Source organism: Marmota monax, unplaced genomic scaffold, assembly GCF_021218885.2.
Source record: "Marmota monax isolate L192 unplaced genomic scaffold, Marmota_monax_Labrador192_F-V1.1 WCK01_AAM20220418_F8-fsc00007, whole genome shotgun sequence".
Lineage (NCBI taxonomy): Eukaryota > Metazoa > Chordata > Mammalia > Rodentia > Sciuridae > Marmota > Marmota monax.
In genome coordinates this window covers 23,134,620-23,151,490 of record NW_026692781.1, presented here as the reverse complement: position 1 = coordinate 23,151,490, position 16,871 = coordinate 23,134,620, and the positions used below count along the sequence as shown (strand labels likewise).

Genomic DNA, 16,871 nt, shown 5'->3' with positions numbered 1-16,871 from the left:
TGAACTGGAAGCAGGTAGGATTGAGATGAAGAAGTTACTTAGGAAGCTATTGCAGAAATCCAGGTGAGACATTATCATGATTTGAGCTGGAGTAGAGGTAATAAAGGGGCAGAAAATGGGATATATTTACGACAGATATTCAGGAGGCAATTTGGTGGAATTTGATGATAGATTGTATTGACAGATAAAGAGGGCACTGTCTACTAAAATTTGGGAGGCGGAATGCCATGGAGTGAGCTGGTGATGGTGAAGGGAAATGAATTTAATTTGGGGTTTGTTAAGTGAGAGATGCCTGTGGGAAATTCAGTGGGAGTAGTTATTTTGAACAAAAGTGTTTTCTTGATTATATAAATCTGAAATCTGGTTGCTTTCTGGGCAAGGAGTGTTAACTTTGGGATTCGTGTAGGTATAGTGAGCTTTAGAGTAGATGCTTCATACTATAAATTAACTCATAAGTGATTGGTTAACTGGGGAAATGATTTCAATGCAGAAGTCTGGTGCTTTTTTTTTTGTTTGTTTGTTTTCTGGGGATGCAGAGGTAGGGTGTTGGGAATAAATATATAATTTTTAGCTAAGCAGGAAAATGTGCTTGGCTCAGTTGTACTATGAACAGGAATTCTTTGGTCTGTATTTTAAGAAAGTAAAATAAAACAAATGCCTGTTCCTAGGGTGTCTTCCACCATCACGTAAATCTCCAGGTTTTGGCAAACCCTCTAACACATAGCTGCACTTCTACTTGTATTGTGTTAGCACCTGATAGTTCTATTCTGATTGAAGTATTGCCCTTATTTCTACTTTATTTCTGTGTATTTTAAATGTCTGCTGTGGTAGTCTTTGTTGCTATCGAGCTGCCTGACTGATTTGTCTAAATCACATTTCCAGGACCATTTATAGTTTTAATTAGCACTAAAATTATTAAGTTGTTTAGGTTCTGAACAGACTACCCCAACTCTTTTTCCTGTAGTCTCTGTGCAGTTTTATAGAACATTAGGATTTGTTTTAAGAAACTCATCATGTTACAGTAGAGATGCCTTATATTGAAAATTTGTCAGTACAAAAGATTATGCATAGAAATGTGACAGAAATAGTGACTATCTCTGCTTCTTTTTATATGTTTGCTTTGTTTTCTGTGTTGTACAGCCTCAGCTTTCTCAGATTTTTGGTTTCCAACCCCATATAATTTCAACTTTTATTTGGCTCTCATATCTTCTGTAACTCAAATTTCAAAAGACCTTTTAGCATATTTGCCTGTCATCAACTGACAACTGCCCACTGTGTTTCTTTTTAAATACCTAAGAGTAAGAACCTTGTCTAATTCACTTCCCTCTCATTTCTCCCCAGGCCTCCAAATTCTAAAAAAAGTCTACATTGGCTGCCCTTGAATCCATTGTTCATCTTCTGTATAGCCCATGCTGAGGGAAGGGAAAAAAGTTTCTAGCAGAGCCAATTTCCGTAGAGAAAAGGCAGTAATTGGGCACGCAGTGGCCTTCTCTTGTATGTCTTTGTTGCTTCAAAATTATATGATTTATTGAAATTGTAAAAGCTTAAAATTGTGGAGAAATGGCATGAACCCCTGTGGCTAGTGGAATGAGAGCAGGAAGAGCTGTAGAAGCTAAAGTCAGAGAGGTAGCTTGGGCCAGACTACATAGAGCCTTGCAGGCTGTGGAATAGAGTTTGTAATACACACTTCTGCATATGATATATATTATTATATGTAAAATATATATCTGATTTATTCAAATATATCACATTTATTCAAATATACGAGATACATGGAGAAAAGTCTAAAAGGTTACTTACCAAATTGATAATAGCTGTGTGTCTCTAGGGAAGCCTGGCAAGACTAGGACTGAGAACTGTAATGTGTGAAATTCAAAGTTAATTAAAAAAAGGAGAGGTCAGCCAGGTGAGAACTGGAGGTCTGCCTTCTAGGAAGCTCTTGTGGGTCCTGGAGCTCAACAGAACATAATCTGAAACTGTTAATTCAGTCTCTTTTTAAATTTCTTAGCAGCATGTTCCTCAATAGGTATAAAATTTCAGTTATAATATGATAAAAGTAGACAATAGAATATAAGGCAAAGGCCCTTAAAATAGTAAAGGAGATTATTAATGTAACTAATTTTTTTACCAGAATCGTAAGATTTTATTATAGTTTTGAAGTATATACAATCTAATATGGGCTTATCTTGTCAGTTGACTATGTCCTAATGCAGACCTATAATATAAATAATCACAATCATAATCTAACATTATGGATATAACCTAGAAATGTTTACAGCCAAGGTCGTTGAAGGTAGCAAATAAAGAATTTTATTCATTTCCATATTTACAGACATGATCTATTCAATTTTAAGCTTGGAATATGGTACAAGAAATTGTGTGTGTTTCTAAGTATTTTGTAATGAAAGAAAGTTTTTAAGAACTTACAAATGGCTGAACTGAATTTGAAAACAAAGGAGATAAGAAAATTTTGATGAAAAATTAAAAGAATCAAAGAAATGAGTCCCTTTCAATTTTCAAAGATACACTGATTAAAAAGAATTGAGAAGTATAACAATAAAAGAAGTTCTAAATAATGTGAAAAGAGTGTATGTACCACAGGAAATTACCATGATGGGCACTAACATAAACTTGGATGCTTTGTTATCATGTGTATTTATGTTTCAAATATGCTTGGTATTCAAATATCTGTCATATTGCCTTTTTCTGTGACATTCAGTAGGTTTGAAATAGACTTTCAGTAGAATCTTTCAGTAATAAATTTTTAAGAGTTTTGTAATTGGCGTCATTAAATTTTTTTTTTAATTGTTCTAATTTGCTATACATGATGGCAGAATGTAGTTCAATTCATATTACACATATAGAGCACAATTTTTCAAGTAACTGATTGTACATAAAGTATTTTCATACCATTTGTGTCTTCATACATGTACTTAGGGTAATGATGTCTAACTCATTCCACCATCATCCCTACCCTTTGACTGCTCCTTTCCCCTCCCTCCCCTTTGCCCTGTCTAAAGTTCTTCTATTCCTCCCATGCTCCACTGCCCCCATCACCATTATGAGTCAGCATCCTCATATCAAAGAAAACATTCAGCGTTTAGTTTTTTGGGATTGGCTTGTTTCACTTAGCATTATATTCTCCGACTTTATCCATTTACCTGCAAATGCCATGATTTTATTCTCTTTTAATGCTGAGTAATGTTCCATTCCATTGTGTATATTTACCAAAGTTTCCCTATTCATTCATCTATTGAAGGGCATCTAGGTTGGTTCCATAATTTAGCTATTGTGAATTGTGCTGCTATAAACATCCATATGGCTGTTTCCCTGTAGTATGCTGGTTATTTTTTTTTAATAGTTTTTAGTTGTTGATGGACCTTATTTTATTTATTTGTATGTGGTGCTGAGAATGAAACCTGGTGCATCATGCATGCTAGGCAAGCGCACTACCACTGAGCCAAAACCCCAGCCCTAGTATGCTGTTTTTTGTTTTTTTTTTAAAGGGGGGGGGGAGAAAGAGAGAATATGAATTTTTTAATATTTATTTTTTAGTTTTTGGTGGACACAACATCTTTATTTTATTTTTTATGTGGTGCTGAGGATCAAACCCAGCACCCCGTGCATGCCAGGCGAGCACGCTACTGCTTGAGCCACGTTCCCCACCCAAGTATTTAAGTTTTTTAAGTCCTTTAGGTATAAACCAAGGAGTGGGATAGCTGGATCAAATGGTGTTTCCATTCCAAGTTTTCCAAGGAATCTCCATATTGCTTTCCAGATTGGCTGCACCAATTGGCAGTCCCACCAGCAATGTATGAGTGTGCCTTTTCCCCCATATCCTCACCAACACTTATTGTTGTTTGTATTCTTGATAGCTACCATTCTGACTGAAGTGAGACAAAATCTTAGAGTAGTTTTGATTTGCATTTCTCTAATTGCTAGGATGTTTAACATTTTTTCATGTTTGTTGATTGATTGTACATCTTCTTCTGATAAGTGTTGGTTCAGTTTCTTGGTCAAGTTATTGATTGTGTTATTTGCTTTTTTGGTGTTAAGATTTTTGGGTTCTTTATATATCCTAAAGATTAGTGCTCTATCTGCTGTGATTGTGGTAAAGATTTGCTCCCATTCTGTAGGCTCTCTGTTCACCTCACTGATTGTTTTTTTTTTTTTTAATTTTTTTGCTGAGCAGAAGCTTTTTAATTTGAATTCATCCCATTTATTAATTCTTGGTTTAAATTCTTGCAGTATAGGAGTCTTATTAAGAAAGTTGGGGCCTAATTTGACATGATGGAGATTTTGGCCTACTTTTTCTTCCATTAGGCACAAGGTCTCTGGTTTAATTCCTAGGTCCTTGATCCACTTTGAGTTTAATTTTGTGCATGGTGAGAGATAGGGGTTTAATTTCATTTTGTTACATGTGGATTTCCAATTTTCCCAGCACCATTTGTTGAAGAGGCTATCTTTTCTCCAATGTTTGTTTTTGGCACCTTTGTCTAATATAAGATAACTGTAGTTAGGTGGGTTAGACTCTGTATCCTCTACTCTGTACCATTGGTCTACAGGTCTATTTTGGTGCCAATACCATGCTGTTTTTGTTACTATTGCTCTGTAATAAAGGTCTGGAATAGTAATGCCACCGGCTACCCTCTTCTGGCTAAGAATTGCTTTGGCTATTCTGGGTCTCTTATTTTTCCAGATGAATTTCATGATTGCTCTATCTATTTCTATGAAGAATGTCATTGGGATTTTGATTGGGGTTACATTGAATCTCTATAGTGCTTTTGGTAGTATGGCCATTTTGACTATTAATTCTGCCTAACAAGATAGATCTTTCCATCTTCTAAAGTCTTCTTTAATTTCTTTCTTTAGCGTGTTGTAGTTTTCATTGCAGAGGTCTTTCACCTCTTTTGTTAAGTTTATTTCCAAGTATTTTATTTTATTTTTTTGAGGCTATTGTAACTGAGGTGGTTTTCCTCATTTCACTTTCAGTGGATTTGTCCCTGATGCACAGAAAAACCTTTGATTTATGGCTGTTGATTTTATATTCAGCTACTTTGCTGAATTCATTTATTAGTTCTAGTAGATTTCTGGTGGAATGTTTTGGGTCTTCTAGATATAGAATCATATTGACTACAAATAGTGGTAATTTGAGTTCTTCTTTTCCTATCCGTATTCCTTTAATTTCTTTCATCTGTTTAATTGCTCTGGCCAGTGTTTCAAGAACTATGTTAAATAGAAGTGGTTACAGAGGGCATCCTGTCTTGTTCCAGTTTTTAGAGGGAATGCTTTCAATTTTTCTCCATTTAGAATGATGTTGGCCTGGGGCTTAGCATAGATAGCCTTTACAATGTTGAGGTATGTTCCTGTTATCCCTAGTTTTTCTAGCGTTTTGAACATGAAGGGATGCTGTATTTTATCAAATGCTTTCTCAGTGTCTATTAAGATGATCATATGATTTCTTATCTTTGAGTCTATTGATGTGATGGATTGCATTTATTGATTTCTATATGTTTAACCAACCTTGCATTCCTGGGATGAATCCTACTTGATCATGATGCAATAGGTTTGTGTGTGTGTGTGTGTGTGTGTGTGTGTGTGTGTATTCGATTTGCCAGAATTTTATTGAGAATTTTTGCATCTATATTCATTAGAGAGATTGGTCTGAAGTTTTCTTTCTTTGATGTCTTTTTCTGGTTTTGCAATCAGGATGATATTTTGGCCTCATAGAATATGTTTGGAAGTGTTCCCTCTTTTTCTATTTCATGAAATAGTTTGAGAAGTATTGGTATTAGTTCTTCTTTAAAGGTCTTGTAGAACTCAGTTTTGTATCCATCTGGTCCTGGGCTTTTCTTGGTTGGTAGGCTTCTGATGGCATCCTCTATTTCCTTACTTGAAATTGATCTGTTTAAATTGTGTATATCATGGAGTTTGGGTATATCATATGCCTCTAGAAATTTGTTGATGCCTTCGATATTTTCTATTTTATTGGAGTACAAATTTTCGAAATAATTTCTAATTATCTTCTTTATTTCTGTAGTGGCCATTGTAATATTTCCTTTTTTCATCACGGATGTTAGTAATTTGAGTTTTCTCTCTCCTTCTCTTTGTTAGCATGGCTAATGTTTTATCAATTTTACTTATTTTTTAAAAGAACCAACTTGTGTTTTGTCAATTTTTAAAAATTGTTTCTTTTGTTTCAATTTCATTGATTTCAGCTCTGATTTTAATTATTTTCTGTCTCCTACTGCTTTTGGGGTTGATTTCTTCTTCTCTTTCTAGGGCTTTCAGATGTAATGTTAGGTCATTTATTTGGTGACTTTTTCTGCTTTTAAGGAATGAACTTTATGCAATGAACTTTCCTCCTAGAACTGCTTTCATAGTGTCCCAGAGATTTTGATATGTTGTATCAGTGTTCTCATTTACCTCTAAAATTTTTTTAAATCTTCTCCTTGATATCTGTTGTAACCCATTGTTCATTCAATATCATATTCTTTAGTCTCCTGGTGTTGGAGTAGTTATTTTTTATTTTATCATTGATTTCTAATTTAATTCCATTATTGTCTGATAGAATGCAGGGTAGTATCTCTACGTTTTTGTATTTACTAAGATTTGCTTTGTGGCATACCATATGGTCTGTTTTAGAGAAGGATCCATAGCTGCTGAGAAGAAAGTGTATTTGCTCGTTGATGGATAATATGCTCTATGTATGTCAGTTAAGTCTAAGTTATTGATTATATTGTTGAGTTTTGTAGTTTCTTTGTTTAGCTTTTGTTTGGAAGACTATCTATTGGTGAAAGAGGTGTGTTAAAGTCTCCCAGAGTTATTGTGTTGTGATCTATTTGACTCTTGAACTTGAAAAGAGTTTGATTGATGAACATAGGTGTTCATTGTTTAGGGCATATATATTTATAACTGTTATGTCTTGTTGATGTATGGTTCCCTCAAGCAGTATGAAATGACCATCTTTATCCCTTTTGATTAACTTTGGCTTGAAGTCTATTTTATATGAAGATGGAAACCCCTGCTTGCTTACGTAGACCATGTGAATGGTATATTTTATCCCAACCTTTTACCTTTAGTCTGTGGGTGTCTTTTCCTATGAGATGAGTCTCCTAAAGGCAACATATTGTTGGGTCTTTTTTTTTTTTTAATCCAATCTACCAGCCTATGTCTTTTGATTGGGGAGTTTAAGCCATTAACATTTAGGGTTATTATTCAGATATGATTTATATTACCGGTCATTTTGTTTATTTTTGATATTTAGCTTGACTTGGTTTCTCTTTTGGTTGGCTTTTCTTTTATTGTAGTTCTTGCCTTTGCAGATTTTCATTATTGTTTTTCATTTCCTTCTCGTGGAATATTTTGCCAAGAATCTTCTGTAGTGCAGGCTTTCTTGCTGTAATTTCTTTTAAATTTTGTTTATCATGGAACGTTTTTATTTCATCACCAAATTTGAAGCTTAATTTTGCTGGATATAAGATTCTTGGGTAGCATCCATTATCTTTTAGAGGTTGGTATATGTTGTTCCAGGATCTCCTGGCTTTGAGAGTCTGGGTTGAAAAATCTGAGATCTGAATTGGTCCTCATTAAATGTTTATCTGAGAAAAATGATGTTGCTCATTTTATTTGATGAAATAAGTAAGTAGAATGTGTTAAATATTCTTTTTAAAATCATTGAAATTTGATAGAATAGCTTGGTTGTGCTTTTTGAATTATGGTGCCACTCACAAGCAACACTTGGTGCTTCTGAGAAAAGTCAGTATTCTATAATACTACATCTTTGCCACATTTGTTTTGAAATGAGAGGGAAGTGGGGAAGAGAACATGAAACACTACTGATTGAAAACATCTACGTTAAAACAAATTAGTTTCAGATTTCAGGGATTCCCTTTTTTTTGGTCTGGTAAGTTCATCTGAAATTGTGTGGTTTGGGTCTTCTCTCCAACCCATTTTCTGGAACAAATTCCTATGAATATAATTTACTTGCTTTGTATTATTTGTTTTTATGCTTTCAATTTTTACGGTGTTTTTTAACCAAAATTTTTTTCTTATTTCCCTAGGGAGTTGGTATCTCAGTTCATGGACAATTCCGAGTGGCTACTGAGAAGTCTGTTTTTTCAATGCCAGAAACAGCAATAGGTAAAAAATCATTTTTTTATGATTACTTTCAGAATCATCTTCCTTTGAAACACTTAAGCTTATACTGTTGTTGAAGGAATGAAGTAATGGAATCTTGTGTGAGATATAACAAAGAAAGGTTGGAAATATTATGAACAACTTTATAAAGGAAAGCAAGCAAGAGAAACCTCACAGTAACTCCAGGTTTATACCTTGAGTTTCCAGCCTTGGTGTGGTCCTTCATTTGGGAAAGTTAAGCTAAGAGGCCAAGGAGACCAAGGCATCTAGAATTCCCAGAAGAGAGGACCACAGAGGAGAGAGTTGCAGACAGAACTTTGGAGCTCTGATTCTTGTGTAAGGAGGAGGTAGCCTAGTTTCAGGTCCAGGCTTTGCAATACTTAGAGGTCAAGCAGAGGAAGTAGAGCCAGCAAGGGAGACTGGAAAGATACAGCCAGTGGGAGAATGTGTGTGTATGTGTATTATCCTGGAGGGAAGAATGTGTTTAAGGATGGGAGGGTGCTTTCACTTGGGCAGAATACCATTGAGTCTCTGGGCAAGAAGAGAAGCAGAATGTTGGGCAAATGTAAGAAGGCCACAGTGGCTGGAGTTTAGTGGCTAAACAGAGATACAGAGATACAGAAAGTAGTCAAGGGCCCTGAAGGATTTTGATAAAGATGATTGTTCTTATCCAAGACAATCAGGAAACTGTGAGAGGGTTTTAAGGAGTGCAATACTCTGATCAAAATTCAAGTTTTAAAAAGATCACCCTGGCTAAGAGAAGGTGTCAAGGTGGATGGTTGTTTCCTTTACTGAGGTGGGTAATGACAGGAGTGGGGAAGGTCAGGAGTTCAGTTTATTTTTATGTACGGTAGCATGCTGCTTATTCTCTTAATTATAAGAATCTTTGTCAAGTAGAACTAGAAAGAATTTTTGAGGTTTTGTTTTTATCTCAACTTCATTACGTTAAGTAACCTTAAAATAGCTGTATGAGTTAAACAGCTAGGGCATCACTGTTGTTTAAAGAAGTTCTTAAACACCGAAAAATAGTATACTGGTAACTAATTGTATAGATACTACTTCCAATTGTTGTAAGTAGAGAGGGGAATTTTAAAAATACTGATGGCTAAGGAAAGAGTAAATGCATGTGATTAGTATCAATTACATACTGATGGTTTAATAGAATGAATGGTATTGCACTAGTCTTTAAATATCTAGAATATTAGATAATTGATTAAGTTTCAGAGATGATTTAAATGTTTGTGATTAATTTTCCCATAATAACCCTTGTATTATGTATTTTTCCCCTATGTTTATCATTTGGAAAGAATATTTTTTCCAATTTTTATCTATTTCAGAGATTCTTAGAAAAGTAAATTGATGACAGGAAAATTTAGGTAGAATTATTGAGTACTTCAAGTACACAAAACAAGTATCATCCGATACTTTCTGCCTTCTATAGAAATGAGACATGAAGATTTTGAAAATACCCCAATCATCACAACTTGTAGTAAGTTCTTTGTGACATTGGTTAAATTTAGTATTTAGTTTAATAATATTTGTAGTGTAGATTTATACTCCAGAGAAATGGCTATGTGACTTAAAGGAAGGAGGTTTTATTCACTTCTTATTTGAGTCATTGTTATTTCTCTTTATTATGTTTAATTCCAGGACTGTTCCCTGATGTGGGTGGAGGTTATTTCTTGCCAAGACTTCAAGGAAAACTGGGTTACTTTCTGGCATTGACAGGATTCAGACTAAAAGGAAGAGATGTGTACAGAGTAGGAATTGCTACACACTTTGTAGATTCTGAAAAGGTAATTGGATGTTGACATGGAATGTGGAGGTACTATAAATGGTTGAAATAACAGGTTTTTGGTAGACATGGGTGTGAATTTTGATTTATTGCTTTTAGCTGTGCAACTGTTTCAGTTAGATTTTTTTGTTGTGACCAAAGGACCTGAAAAGAACTTAGAGAATGAAAGGTTTATTTTGGCTCACAGTTTCAGGAGTTCCATCTATAGTCAGCCAATTCCATTCCTCTGGATCTGAAGTGGCAGAACATTGTGGCAGAAGGGCATGGCAGAGGAAAGCAGCTCAAGACATGGCAACCAGGAAGCAAAGAGAAGTCTTTGCTCACCAGGGACAACCCCAAAGGCACACCTCCAATGACCTACCTCCTCCAGCCATACCTCAACTCCCTACAGTTACTCCATAAGATTAACTCTCATAATCTAAATATTTCACCTCTGAACATTCTTGAATTGTCTTAGCTTTTGGAGATACCTCATATCTAAACCATAACATCAACCTTGGAGAAGGTGCTTAAGGTTTCCAATTCTGTTTCCTCATGCAAAATGGAGATGATAATACTTGGATTCAGGGCTGTTTTGCCTGGCATCTTTAGTGAATATTTTTTAATGAATAAATAGAATGTTAAAAAAAACCTATGTTAAGAAAATCTAATTATATGATATCTAAATTTAAAGATAGGCTTTTATGAAGACATTTCTGAAAGGGTCTGTTGTGGTAAGTTTCCCTAGTGCATTTAAAATAATTGCATTTGTAAAATATCATCTTGACTTCTATCTATTTATTTATTGTGTATTGGGAATTGAACCTAGGGCCTCACACATGCCAGTCAACTGCTCTACCACTGAGCTACATCCCCAGCCCTTGGTCTTGACTTTTCTTAAACATATCTGTCTTGTACAAGGAATACATGTTACTTATCTTCATTTTTTTTTTCTAGTAGTATGGCCAATTTTCTTAGGATAGCATAGCATAGTAGCAAAGAGTATACAAATAGACTGAGTTTAAAACCTACCTTGAATTTAGCCTCTCTGGTTTCCTGGTTTTCCATCTGCAAAAGGGAGATGATAATATTTCCATAATAATCAAAACTCTTTGTGTTACATGTAACAAACCTAAACAAATTAATTTGAGGTGATTTTGTCCCAGAATTCTCAATAAAAGGCCTGTGATTTATTCTACTTTACCTTGCTTAGTTCACCCTGACTTATATTATATATATTTGAACCATATGGGTGGGTGGAATACACTGACTGCCCCATAGGTTCTGGATAATGCACTTCATCTTTGGAACCAGAGAGTGAAGTCCACTTCTCAGGAAGCATGTGGTCTTCAATGAATATCTGATCTTGAGGAAAAGGTGTTTGGAGTTAGAGGAAGGAATGTTATAAAAGTTAAATTAGAAAATTTGTGTTTCATGCTTAGCTGTATAACTGACATACAGTAAGCATTCAGATTTTAACTGTTAGTATTTTAACACAACTTTCTCTGTGTATTTATTTATTTTTTTTAAGAGTTAACCAGAATTTTCACTGAGAATTTCTTGTGTTACACAGGATGTCCCACTTGTACCCATGTGTCTACTTTATAACATTCTATTTGGGGCACTGATACCAGAGATTGCATAAATCATTGGATTATTTTACAAATGCTTAAGGACTGTTAAAAATATAATTCTTTAATGTCATGCATCCTCTCTGACCTACCAGCCATTAACATAAACCAGTTGGATAGCATAAAAATGTATCATTTGCTTGCTAATAGAATTCCCTTTTTTAACTTTATAAATTGGCTGTGCCATTTTTTATGTTAGTAAACCTTGATCTTGGTCCATTATGGATCCTATGAGGTATGTGAAGTGTGAGAAATTGAAGGTTGTTCCTGTACACTGTTATGAGGGCCTTCCATCTCATCTGGTTGAAGTTGCAGATCTTCCTATTGTGGGTATCTTCAGTCACATTGAGTAAGCAGCTGTTTCATCCTTCCCTTGAGCCATGGGCATTCCATTGTCCACTCTGGAAGGACATTCTTGATTATAGTAGAATTTAGCTAAGGATAAAAGAGGGAAAACTGATGTGCAGTGCTTTTCTCTGTCAACTTGCCTAATAATAATACCTGTAGCAGATAAACAGCCATTCTTAGGACCTATAGGAAATACAGAAATGAGTAATACCCATTGAAGATGGGTTTAGAAGTGGGTACAAAAGGTAGATAAACACGTCTCATCTGGCAGTATAAAGCATGACACGTATAAAAACAGGATACATGCTAAGAAAGTACTCAAAATGTTGAAAGAAAGAGCATACCTGTAAGAAAGGATTAGATGGCCTTCCCGTGAATATCATCAGAAAAAGGCAAATAGAGTAGATAAACATAAATAAAATAAATCAACCTCATGGCCAGGAAAACATTAGCTATGTTTTGGAAATAGAGAAAAGTCTCATTTAGTTGTAGAATAGATATGTGAATGACTAGATGGAGAAGTGGCAGTGATGACAGTAGCCCCTAGTTAAGTGTGTTAATTTTACTTAGAATTAATTTAAAATAAAATTTATAAATCAAATCTTTGATTACAATACAGGTTGAGTATCTTTTATCTGAAATGCTTGGGACTAGAAGTGTTTTGGATTTTGGATTAGGGATACTCAACTTGCGCCACATTTCAAGTGCTCCTTAGTATCTTCCATCTCTTATCTGTTCCTGCTAAGGCAACATTTGCTGTGTGGGAATGACTCAGTTTAAGAGAGCATTTTAAGATAAGATTCTAACAAAGAGAGATTTTTAAAAAAATGAAAGTTAATTTTTAAAAAACCTTTCTGTTTCTATGGGTTTCAAATGTTTATCTTTTTATTTCCCCCGTAGGTGAGCATGTTAGAGGAAGATTTGGTAGCATTGAAATCTCCTTCAAAGGAAAATGTCGCAGATGTCTTAGAAACCTACCATACACAGGTGATCTTCTCAATGCTTTTACCCTAGGTTTTAATTTATGGGGAAAGTGAAGTGATTAAAAACTTATCAGTTGGTAAATAGTATAGTTTGTGGATGTAAATAAATATACTGGGGATTGTTTTACTTTAAAGCTTGGGGAGAGGACCAGTGCTTTGTTGTTAGAGTAGTCATCTGATAAGATGACTTCTTACTGTGCACAGTTCCTCTCGTAACTGCTGGAGAACCTCAGCACAATGTCTTCCGAGGGCTTTTCACAACACAGTGTGGCATTTCTGTAATGGAGATTCAGTGTTCACACTGTTGTATGGAGCTGCTAAATATCTATCTATAATAATATATTGCAGTGTTCGGTTTAATTCTTAAGTTATCTAACTTGATTTTTCTTGTAAAAGCCAAGTATAAAAGCACTGTGCAACTCTAATTACACATCTTATTGAATACATACTTCTTCCAAAAAACCACTAAAATTATAATTGGGGAATAAAAAAGGCATAAAACCACAAAGTCAAATAGAACAGAAGAGGAGACAATGGAAGACATGTCAACGTACTAGGAGCTTGAATTCTAGGATTTTTTTTTTTTTTTGGTGTGTGTGTGTGTGTGTGTGTTGGTGGGAATTGAACCCAGGGCCATACACATGTGAGGCAAATATTCTACCACTGAGCTACACCCCCGGCCCAACATTTTGGGAGCTTGAAATCAGCAGGCTCGGGTAGTTATACCTGAGAATGCTAAAATCATCCTTCAATGTGGGAAAGACAATAAGAAATCAGCTGATTCCTGGTATAGACCCTTTCCAAGGAATCAGGGCCCTCTGAAAACTGGGTTATAGGGCTAGGGCTATGACTCAGTGGAAAAGTTTTTGCTTAACATGCTCAAGGTCCTGAATTCAATCCCCAGCACCGAAAAGAGAAAATAGATTAAAGCATGGAGTGGGGAAGAAAAACAAGAAGTTTTTTTGTTTGTTTGTTTTTGTTGTTATTTCGTTTTTGAGATAAAATGTTTCACTATATTGCCCAGGCTCTGGGCTTAAACTACCAATTCTCCTGCCTCAACTCCCAGGAGCTGGAGTTACAGGCATGTACCACCATGCCCAGCTAAATTGTAAGTTTTTAAAAGCAGAACTCTAGAAGTCTTCCTTCTGTGTAACCCAGAGCAACTGTCTTCACATAGCATGGCAGCAGAGTAGAATCTTACTCCGAGGACAGATGTGGTTGAGATCCTCCTGTATTCTTAAGAGGTGGAATGTAACTAAATGGGAAGACCCATAGCAGCAGTTGGCTTAGAGAACCAACATATACATATAAAGTTTCCTAACTTCAGATCTTCACAGAAAAAGAAGTATTGCTAGGGCAAGAGTAAGAAATTTAAATACAATAGCAAAAATGGAAAAACCCTACAACAGATAGATTAAAATTGACATTGAAGAAAACTCCAGGATAAGAGGAAGAAAAGGATAATGAGTGGAAAAGAAAGAGAAGGGAAGGCCAATGTGTAACTATTAGGAATTTATTACAGAGAAGACAAAGCATGAAATATTGAGAGAAACCGTACAAAAAGTAACCGAGAAATAAAGAACTCAAGTGCAGATTGACAGGGTCACTGAGTATTTGATGTAATAATGTGACTATAGAGCTTATGAGGATTCTATCCATTTTTGTCAGAGCACTTAACAGTCTTTCACTTTATCAAATTGGGTAAACATGAATTGGATTATGGTATGTGGAGATTGAAAAGCCTTACCAAAGAGTTCTGTTAAATGTGTAAGTATTAGTCTGTAGGAAAGTCATCTTGGATTTATTCAGTACTTTTGTCAGTGATTTAGGTGAGAATGTTGACAGAATTTTGACCAAATTGATTTGAAACTAAGAAAATAAGTTAGGTAAAAGTACATGAATGTAAAAATACTTTGAATTTAGAGGAATCTATTTAATAGTAACTTGAAATTTAATGAACATATGTGAGAACCACCCAAAGTACCAAATTTATAAGTACTGTTTTCTTTTTCTGGAGGTCAGAGCTGCAGGGACACCAGTAATATAGTAGGAATTTCCAGATCGGATAGAAAGTTGGCAGGATGATCTCTCAGATCCCTTGAAATCCTTAAACTCACAGATACATTTAAATGAAAATGTATCACATATAAGTAAAAATATAAGAACATTTTGCCTTAACACTAGTCTAGAGTACAACATACTGTTGAGAGCCACAGCCAATGGCCCCTGGCATTTTGCCAGAAGTAATAATGGTTGAGAGGTGAGCCATTAAGATAATGCTGGATTGATTCAATTGTGTATTAGACCTTTACTGTCTGGTAATAGGATGGCTCTTGCTGCAGGGCACCCACGCTACTTTGGAGTTCCTGTTGAGTTCTCGCGGGGTTCTGAGAGTGAGTGCATGCGCAGCCCAGGGGAGGGAGTTCCCGTTGGTGTGTGGTGTTCCTGGAGGAGCCATGTGGGTGGCGTTCGGGAGAATTCCCCATGGAGTGTGTGTGGAGTGTGCTGGTGGAGTTCAGAAATAAAGTTTGTTCCTGCTTGAGTGGCTCATGATTTGTGCCCAGCCAGACTGCGGCAACATACCATCTGCATTTTGAGCACATAATGGTAGGTATTTGAGATTGTTAGATATAATTTTTTTTTTTTTTCAGATACACACCCACCTCTTTTATTAAAACTTCTATACGTGAGAAAACATGCAATATTTGTCTTTCTGGGTCTGGCTTCTTTCACATCACCTAATGTCTCCCATTTCCATCTGCTTTGTTGGAAATGACAGAACTTTATTATTTTTATGGCTGAATAATCTTCCATCATGTTTGTATATGTACTATATATATATTTTTTTAATTTTTTATTGGTTGTTCAAAACATTATAAAGCTCTTGACATATCATATTTCATACATTAGATTCAAGTTGGTTATGAACTCCCAATTTTACCCCAAATACAGATTGCAGAATCACATCGGTTACACATCCATTTTTACATAATGCCCTATTAGTAACTGTTGTATTCTGCTACCTTTCCTATCCTCTACCATCCCCCCTCCCTCCCCTCCCATCTTCTCTCTCTACCCCATCCACTGTAATTCATATCTCTCCTTGTTTATTTTCCCATTCCCCTCACAACCTCTTATATGTAATTTTGTATAACAATGAGGGTCTCCCTCCATTACCATGCAATTTCCCTTTTCTCTCCCTTTCCATCCCACCTCATGTATCTGTTTAATGTTAATCTTTTCTTCCTGCTCTTCCTCCCTGCTCTGTTCTTAGTTGCTCTCATTATATCAAAGAAGACATTTGGTATTTGTTTTTTAGGGATTGGCTAGCTTCACTAAGCATAATCTGCTCTAGTGCCATCCATTTCCCTGTAAATTCTATGATTTTTGTCATTTTTTAGTGCTGCGTAATACTCCATGGTGTATAAATGCCACATTTTTTTTATCCATTCATCTATTGAAGGGCATCTGGGTTGGTTCCACAGTCTAGCAATTGTGAATTGTGCTGCTATGAACATCGATGTAGCAGTATCCCTGTAGTACGCTCTTTTAAGGTCTTCAGGGAAAAGTCCAAGAAGGGCAATAGCTGGGTCAAATGGTGGTTCCATTCCCAGCTTTCCCAGGAGTCTCCATACTGTTTTCCAGATTGGCCGCACCAGTTTGCAGTCCCACCAGCAATGTACAAGAGTACCCTTTTCCCCACATCCTCTCCAGCACTTGTTGTTGTTTGACTTCCTAATGGCTGCCAATCTAACTGGAGTGAGATGGTATCTTAGGGTGGTTTTGATTTGCATTTCTCTGACTGCTAGAGATGGTGAGCATTTTTTCATGTACTTGTTGATTGATTGTATGTCCTCCTCTGAGAAGTGTCTGTTCAGGTCTTTGGCCCATTTGTTGATTGGGTTATTTGTTTTCTTATTGTTTAATTTTTTGAGTTCTTTGTATACTCTGGATATTAGGGCTCTATCTGAAGTGTGAGGAGTAAAAATTTGTTCC

General features: G+C 35.7%; 1 protein-coding gene across 1 annotated transcript in view; it reads left to right on the top strand.

The window, feature by feature from the left end:
* Positions 1–16,871, top strand: part of Hibch (3-hydroxyisobutyryl-CoA hydrolase) — a 94,132-nt gene that overhangs the window by 54,601 nt on the left and 22,660 nt on the right. Inside the window, exons 7-9 of the mRNA XM_046447260.2 lie at positions 8,064–8,142; positions 9,790–9,935; positions 12,793–12,879. Of these exons, the coding sequence (XP_046303216.1) occupies positions 8,064–8,142; positions 9,790–9,935; positions 12,793–12,879 (312 nt within the window). The remainder of the gene's footprint in view (positions 1–8,063; positions 8,143–9,789; positions 9,936–12,792; positions 12,880–16,871) is intronic.